At 45.1% G+C, this 8,937-nt stretch overlaps 1 protein-coding gene across 1 annotated transcript; it reads left to right on the top strand.

The window, feature by feature from the left end:
- Nucleotides 1-4,395: 4,395 nt before the first annotated feature.
- On the top strand, nucleotides 4,396-5,337 carry LOC142091747 (olfactory receptor 6X1-like). Its single transcript, XM_075171122.1, has one exon. The coding sequence runs from the start codon at nucleotides 4,396-4,398 to the stop codon at nucleotides 5,335-5,337; it is 942 nt and encodes a 313-aa protein (XP_075027223.1).
- The last annotated feature ends 3,600 nt before the right edge of the window (nucleotides 5,338-8,937 follow it).

Below are 8,937 nucleotides of genomic sequence, written 5' to 3'. Positions count from 1 at the left end.
GCCATCCTGAGGATGCCATCGAGCATGGGGGAGCAGAAGGCCTTCTCCACCATGTGTGAGAAGTGAAAGCCTTCTCACACATCACTGTGGTCAGCATTTTCTAAGGGACACTTCTTCCTGTCCATTTGCTGCCTGGGACACCCCCACTGAGAAACCTGAACAAAACACTCCTAGTTCTCCTCAAAAGTGTAGGGGTGATGTGGAGGGAATATATTATGTACCAGGCATATCTCTGGAGGTGTCTGGCTTTCAGGACACTTTTAGAAAGGCCGTGGGGGAGAGGGAAGAATTCCTTTCAGAAACATGACTCTTCCCTAAAGGGTAGTGGAAGAAAATGTCTTTGCCTTATTCCTTTGAGGTAAAGAGAACATTCTTGCATGTGGGAACTGTGTACACAGGAACTATAATCTTCCTGCATAAGATACCAGTAAAGACCGTCCAGAAAGCTACTGGGGGTAATCAGGCGTGTGCATCTTGAAAACCAGCAGTTTCAGCAATCTGGCAGTGCTCCTTGTAGAGACTCCTGCTCCAGATGTGTGCTCTGAACTACAGGTTTTGGGGTTGTGCTGGATGTGGTGGACTTAAAAAGACCTTTTAAGACTTTCAGGGCAGAATCTTTTTAAATTATCCACCACGATGCATGCAGTCCACTGCAGGTGATTCCCAGGAGGCTGTCAATCCCAGTACCATGGGATAATTCATGCATGGACCTTTTTGCTTCCACTTCAGATGGGACAAAACAGATCTCAGATCATATTCCTGTGAAAAACTGAATGCCCTAGTGGCCCAGAGAAATGGGACAGGGGTCACCTTCCAGGACACCAGGGTCTTCTGAGATGCCCTGAAAAAACCTGATACCCAAGGTAACGACAATGTCCCTCTGAGCTGGCTGGCAGCAAGACAAAGCTGAAGACCGAACTGGTGATGGGTCTCGCCAAACGCCAACTCCCTGTCTAGCCTGTCGAACTTTCAGGAGTACCAAGTACTGGAGGGGCACATATCTCATTTGCATACAGATAACACAGGGTATTAAAGGTCCTTGAGGTGGGAAGGGGAGGCTGCATTTTTCACTGTTCTGCTGTCTCACACGCTCTTTGATTTACTGACATGTTCCTACATGTCAGGATGGGAAAATTGCTGATAAGAGATCTATTGCGGTCTGAGACCTGTCAAAACTAAACCATTAGTGGGAGCAACGGGGAGGGACAAAAAGGCTGATTAATCGTCCCGGAGTGCTTGTGTGTTCTGTTGGCAATCCAACTATCAGCTGGTCATCTCTCCTGGTGCTGATAACAGTACTTGTAAAAAGTGCCTGTTAAGCTGTGACTGTCTTTATGTGCCTTGCATATCAAGAAGAGAGAAAAAGCAGCATCCTTAATATAAATGCAGCTGGTAGGAGCAGGGGTTCATCATCCAACCCTTTGGCTGGGTCTGAGGTAAATGTTGAGTCTCCGTTGGTGTTTTTGAGGGCTGTCTCTCTGCTGTGGGCTGACTGTGGTCAGAGCTGGGGGCTTTCTCCTGTGTAAGAAAGAAAAAGGGGCTGCTTTAAAACCCTGGGTGTTTGGGACAGGAAGAAGGATTTCAAGCATGTGACCCAAGGGCAGTGAGACAAATATCTGAGAGAAACCTGATCAATGGTTTGTGAAACTCTTTGACAACAAAATTAATGGGATCAGGCTTGGGGGTGGGAAGGAAAAACTTGCAGGAGCCAGAACTCTTTGGAATTCTGTTCTTGCAGATGGAAATGTTCGGAACTTCAGATGGAAGCTGCTGTAGCTGAGCTAGAGCAAAACCAAAATGAGAAACAGTTCTGCATGAAAACTTTTATTTCAGTTTGAACCAGGATCGTTCTGTTGTAACAAAAATCCCTAGTTCTGTGCTGAATCGAAACAAGCTGTTGCTTTTTGTTATGAACATGGGTGGTTTTCTTAATAAGCACCTGGAGGCTAATTCAATCTTTATCATATCATTAATGCTCCCCTCCCTTGCATATGTCTGTATGCAGCTATCTTCCTTTGTTTCTGCATATCTGTGCAGTTATGTACATGAAACACTCTCCTGGCCCATCCTGTCTGCTGCTCAGCTGTGTTCTCTGTTCATAATCACCCAACAACCGCCACTTGTCCCCAGTGAAAATAGCTTCATTATTTTCTTTCTCTTAGCAGTGAAGGAATATAATTTTTTAACTCCCAGTGGAAGCTTTCAACTTTGGTGTCAAACAAATTTCAGAACATTTACTGAGCCCGTCACCCATGCCCTCCCATTCAGATCAAGTGGATGTGCTCCTTCCTTGTCAAAGGACTTCCTTAGCGAGAGTTAGGGGGAGATAGAGAGGCATGTGGGACAGAGAGCTTCATTAGTGATAAAAACAGCCTAAAGTTTGTTGAGTTAATTCAGGAATGAAGCTGCCATTATGGTATGGCAGTATGCTTCAGAAAGAGTTCTCAGACAGTTAGTTCTGGGTGTTCTGTTCCCACAAGTCTTCTGCAGTCACTCTACTATCTTATCAGCAGTTGTTACCAAACCCATCTTACCCAGAGGAGGCTGTGTAGACTTGCACACAAATTTTAATCATCATTGCCATCCAAAATGAAAAGAAACGCAGGGGAACAAAATATGGATCCTTATATTCATTGAATCCATAGAGCTGACATACTCTGCAACAGCTGATTCATCAGGTCTGTCTGAGAATTTGGGGCTCTTTTCATGACTCTCTACAAGAGTTTAATTTTTGTTACTAGTTAAGATACTCTGGTTTTCCATGCTGATTTATCCATTAGGCTGCTTTTCAAAGTTCTGCAGGCCCTTTACACCGTTTAAGTGATCCATTTTCCCCCTGAAGATTTCATGTTGGATGAGCTGAGTTAATTGCTCCTTCCCAGCCAATAGTCTTTGCACAGTAATGGGCTTTATTAAATGCCTCTGAATGTGCAATGGAACTACCTGAATATCTTCCCTCGGTCTGGAGCTACTCAGCTTGCTTAACAACAGCACATAGAGAGGTTTAATTATATGCTGAGTATAGGCATTGCTGACAGGTATTTATCTCCCTTCCCTCCTCAGAAGATATTTGTTATTTGGGATGATGATTTTAACATTGGTGGCTTTTTCACAAATGTGAATATCTTCCTTCCATTTTTGTGTTTTCATTATTCAGAGAACCATTGGTGGCTACTGAAGGTAATCCAGGCCCTAAAGAGACCGAGGCATGTGAGTATTATACTCTAAGTGTTTTAGGACAAGAAAAAGAAAATATTTCAGAACAATCTGCTGTCCAAGAAATTTAAACTGTTTGCTCGTATGAGTAATTAGATTGCATGATAGAAATCAGGGTGAAGAGAGACACGATGTGTTGACAATAATGTATTAGTAAGGTATTCCTATCCTAAAGCAGGGAGGGGCAGAAACTTGAATGCTTTTTAAAATGTACTTAGCAAGGGAAGCTCATGATTTCTACTCCTAAGTCAACTTAATGCTTGCTTTGATAAGTAGGAGTGAAAGGACAGCAGATCATTTGTACTTTTTTTTTTTAATAAAACCGAATACATGAGCAATTAATAGGTTTAGAATGTGACTGTCATGCTCTTTCTTTCATTTAGGACTGCTTGACAACAACCTGTGAGGATGAAAAAGATGAAGGTAACAAAAAACTGGTGACATAAATCTTCATAAAGTAGAGATTTAAAATATTTTCTGCATAATCTATTTTTTTTCCTTGGAAAGAGAGTGAATTCTTACATAAAGCTATGGTCAGGACAGACTTATGAAGGCTTTGTATATGCAAAAGGCGATATACATTTCATCTCTGTTCAAACAATAACATTTTTGGATAACTATTGCCATCCAGCTATCCTGCGTTCTGCTATGGACAACCGATGGAGAAACGCCTATGGTAAGAGGTAGTTCATGTTGCCTACGTCCGGATGGGGTTAATCACTTTTTGGCAGTACTCTGAGCTTCAAAGTAGGAGCCTAGATTAATTTTGACTAGACATCCATCTTTTAGAGGACATAAATTACGGTCATGTCTCCCACCCTTAGAAATGTAACTGGTAGAGGGAATATTACCAGTATATATCACTGTCAATCATAAATTCTTCAGTCTTCCATAAAGTCTTCCAGTATAAGAGAGATCACTTTTTCAACTGAAAAAGTAACTGAGAAATTAAGCAGTAAAACTATTATAAGGATCTCAAACCCTCTGGTTTCTTTAAAATATATATTAAAATCAATTTTAAAATGTCTCTTACATATATATATTTATATACATACGTATATGCGCATACACATGTATATCTCTATATTTCCTCTTCCCTACTCACATAGAAAAAAACTTTGATCACTCCTTTACTTGCCATATTTATTAATGCAGAAATATACAAAGTGGAAGCAGAGGATGGAAAACCAGACTTTTGTGACTGAATTTATTCTTCTCGGTTTCCCCAGCCTTCAAAGGGTTCATGTTTTGCTGTTTGTGGGAGTCTTGATCATCTACATTTTGACTGTCACTGGGAATGTCATCATCATCACCACAGTGGTGAATGACAACACTCTCCACAAACCCATGTATTTCTTCCTTGGAAATCTGTCATTTCTGGGAATCATCTATATCTCGGCCACTGCACCCAAGTTTTTGGCCTGTCTTGTGGAAGTCAAGAAGTCTATCAGCATAGCTGGGTGCAAAGCCCAAGCCTTCTCCCTCTTTTTCCTTGGTACTACTGAGCTTTTCCTCCTCACAGCCATGTCCTTTGACCGATACATAGCAATATGCAACCCTCTCCACTACACCACCATCATGAGTGGAAAACTGTGTGCTCAGCTCTCGTTTGGCTCTTGGATGGGTGGCCTTATGACTGTCTTTGTGCAAACTATTCTGGTGTTCAGACTGCCATTCTGTGGCCCCAATATCATCAATCACTTCTACTGTGACGTTGGGCCAATGCTGAAGCTGGCTTGCACTGACACCCGCCATATTGAATGGCTCATTTTTGTTGGTGCTATATTGCTTCTGTTTAGCACTTCCTTCTTGACTGTCATCTCCTACTTCGCCATCATTTTGACCATATTGAGGATCCCATCTACTTCTGGGAGACGGAAAGCTTTCTCCACCTGCATTGCTCATCTGACTGTAGTCATCATGCTTTATGGGGCGGTCATATTCATTTACGTCAGGCCAAGAGGGCATGCCTCACTAAGTATGAACAAAGTGGTGTCCCTTCTGAACACCCTTGTTACGCCAATGCTGAACCCTTTCATTTATACTTTGAGGAACAAAGAGGTAAAGACTGCCTTGAAAAAATCACTGACTAGAAATAAAATATTTGAGGTTAAAGAATGAGGACTAAAATGTTGACTTTTCTGCAGGCTCCTGTAGCAAACTGATTCTAGAAACCCCTTTGGGAAGTACACATATCAATAATTTTTATAAAGAAGGCAGATGATTTAGATTATGATTAGGCAGGCAGGAATACTGCCTCCTGAATGTGTGATCTGTGGACAATATTTGACTTACATACTTGGTTGCCTGTTCTTCCACTTCTTTATTCTGAGATTATGCTTCCAAGTCTTTTCCAAAGATTCATTATTTTCATTATCCACCAAAGCAAAAAATAAAAAGAAGAGGGCTCTCTGCCATTTCCTGTATTTATTTGTTACTATGAAAGAGACGTTTTATGATTACAAAATTTAATTCTTCTAAAATAAAGAGACTGAGGGGTTTGTGTTCCTGTTTGTTGTGGCTCCATTGATCTTTAACGTAGCAAAATCAGCGTAGGTCAGCATAAGCAATCCTACTTGTTATTTATGTTCTGCATCATTTAAGTGATCTATGTGATTGATACACAATGCCTCCCTAATTTCTGACATGATTATCCTAATCAAGAATATTGATTCTCTCATTGCTTCAACTGATTGTCTGTGTCATTTGAAACGTATGATTTCCTTTAATTAATCCTTGTTTGAATTAAAACAAAGATTTATAGAGAATGTTTCCTGTATGGTTAGACTAATCTCGGCTAAAGAGTAGGTATCCTCATTTAGATAGTCACCTTAGTCTCTCTTGTCAGTTCACCTTTGAATGACAAACTCAGCTGGTATTCACTGGCTCAATGGCTTCTCATAAGGAAGTAATTTTAGGGAATTCTGGCCTTTTATTCTCAAGTAAATCAGAATTTCTTTGAGAAGGAAAAAAACCCTCCTAAGGGTTTTTCTATGGATTTCTATCCTTGAAAACCTCCCACTCAGTAGGTAGCAACCATGAAGAGTCATTGAAAGTGTCAACCTTACCAGATGTGTTAGAAATGTAGACATTGCGGTAAATGCTGACCTCAGACCTTGCCTCTTTCAGCGTAATAAAATGATTGCTGCCAGGATAGGTGCTTTAAGAGGGCGTGCAGAAGGGAGTAAGCGTGGGCTTATAGACAAGAGTATGTACTGTTTGCCACACAGGAAAATAAAGGGGTGGAGGAATGGGCTTGCTTGTATGGTTGTTTTTATTTTGAGGAATAATAATTTGAAAAAAAAATGTTCTTTTAAAGTAGTGGTAAAACACACAGAAATCTGTTACAGGAACAGGCAGGGAAATCAGACTCATGTGAACGGACAGACCTGTTCAGAGACATCAGCATAAACCTACCAGATGTGATTTTAGTGGCCCTATTTATCTCATTGACAATGTTTCCCCAGAAAAATTATGAAGGCAAGGTGGAAAACCAGACCACCCTGAGGGAACTAACCCTTTTGTAGTTCATAAGCATGTGGGAACTCCAGGCTTTCCTTTTAACAATCCTACTGACCACTCCTGTTTTAACCCTGGTATCACCTTCATCATCTGGATTGATGCATGTTAGGGGATGTTATAAGCAGCCACCACCTCCAGCAGCTCCACAGCCTGGTGATTCCTCCTGCCCGGCCACTAGAGCCAAGCTTAGTGACCCGGGGTCTCCATCCCAGGTCAATGGCCATGGCTGCTGCTTTCCTCTTTGCAGGCTCAGCCAGTAGTGAGGCTCAGTGTGTACCCCAGAGACACGTGGTCACACATGTACACATGCAGAAGGACACTGACACGACCGGTCAGACAGACTGCCACAGCCAAGGTGCTGCCGTCAACACCACCGACACACAGGACCCACATAACACACAAGTGCAGACACCCATGTCCCCACCGCCTCTGGGGTTGTCAGAGACAGGCGGCCACTAGTGCAGGTACACACACGACTCTCTCACGGTTCACAAGCCACATGGACATTTGCAGGTGCCCTGAGCATTGGCACAGCCCCTCTGTTCTCCTGGTACCCTGCCCAGGTCCTGGCCCTCTGACCCGCCCCATGGGTCCCCTACTTGCCGGCTGGTCCAGCTTGATGCTCCCTGCAAACACGCAGCACTCACCCAGTCGTCCCCCTGGCACCTCACACTCCACCCAGGTACCAGCACCAACCCCCTGCCCAGCTGATACCCCTGCCCGGAGCTGGGGCTCCTGCTAACCGGCTGGTCCAGCTTTAAGTTTTCTGGTGAACACACACACCCTCCACACACACGCACTTTGGGGAAGATACAGATACTCAGCCCCCGCAGCAGCCAGCACCAGGCACATGGGCTGTCACCTGCGTTCCCGCTTGTGGCGGGTTGACCCTGGCTGGACACCACGTGCCCACCAAAGCCGCTCTATCACTCCCCCTCCTCAGCTGGACAGGGGCGAGAAAATATAATGAAAGGTTCGTGGGTCGAAGTAAGGACAGGGAGAGATCACTGCCCAATTACCTTCACGGCAAAACAGGCTCGACTTGGGGAAATTAGTTTCATTTATTACCAATCAAATCAGAGTAGGATAATGAGAAATAAAACCAAATCCTAAAAACACCTTCCCCCCACCCCTCCCTTCTTCCAGGGCTCAGCGTCACTCCTGATTTTCTCTACCTCCTTCCCCCGCAGTGGCACAGAGGGACAGGGAATGGAGGTTGCGGTCAGTTCATCACATGTTGTTTCTACCTCTCCTTCCTCCTCAGGGAGAGGACTCCTCATCCTCTTCCCCTGCTCCAGCGTGGGGTCCCTCCCACGGGAGACAGTCCTCCATGAACTGCTGCAATGTAAGTCCTTCCCACAGGCTACAGTTCTTCACGAACTGCTCCTGCGTGGGTCCTTTCCACGGGGTGCAGTCCTTCAGGAACAGACTGCTCCAGCATGGGTCCCCCACGGGGTCACAAGTCCTGCCAGCAAACTTGCTTCAGCGTGGGCTCCTCTCTCCATGGGTCCACAAGCCCTGCCAGGACCCTGCTCCAGCGTGGGCTTCCCACGGGGTCACAGCCTCCTTCGGGTGCATCCACCTGCTCTGTCATGGGGTCCTCCACGGGCTGCAGGTCGATATCTGCTCCACCGTTAACCTCCATGGGCTGCAGAGGGACAGCCTGCATCACCATGGTCTTCACCACGGGCTGCAGGGGAATCTCTGCTCTGGTGCCTGGAACACCTCCTCCTTCTTCCCTGACCTTGGTGTCTGCAGAGTTGTTTCTCCTGGCCAGTGGTGGGTCCATCTTGGAGCCGGCTGGCATCAGCTTTATCAGACATGGGGGAAGCTTCTAGCAGCTTCTCATAGAAGCCACCCCTGTAGCCCCCCACTCCCAAAACCTTGCCACGCAAACCCTATACACCGCTCCAGCTGCCGGTGCTGAACCCCTCACTCGCTTCACTCACGCCATCCCCCCAGGAAATGGTTTTAGGATACACACTGTTCCTGCCCCAGCAGCTGGCAGCTGAGAGCCCCACTGCCTCCAGCAGCTGGCACCGAGACCCCGCTCGCTCTGGTAGCTGCACTGGGATCCCACTGGCTCCAGTAGCTGACACCAGAGGTCAGAGGCTGCCACAATCCCAGTCTGACTTCAGTAGCTGGCATCAAATTCACACACGCTGGTAGCTGGCACTTAGTCCCTGCAGCACACGGACA

Source organism: Calonectris borealis, chromosome 22 (assembly GCF_964195595.1).
Source record: "Calonectris borealis chromosome 22, bCalBor7.hap1.2, whole genome shotgun sequence".
In the NCBI taxonomy this organism is placed as follows: domain Eukaryota; kingdom Metazoa; phylum Chordata; class Aves; order Procellariiformes; family Procellariidae; genus Calonectris; species Calonectris borealis.
This window is presented reverse-complemented; position numbering and strand designations above follow the sequence as displayed.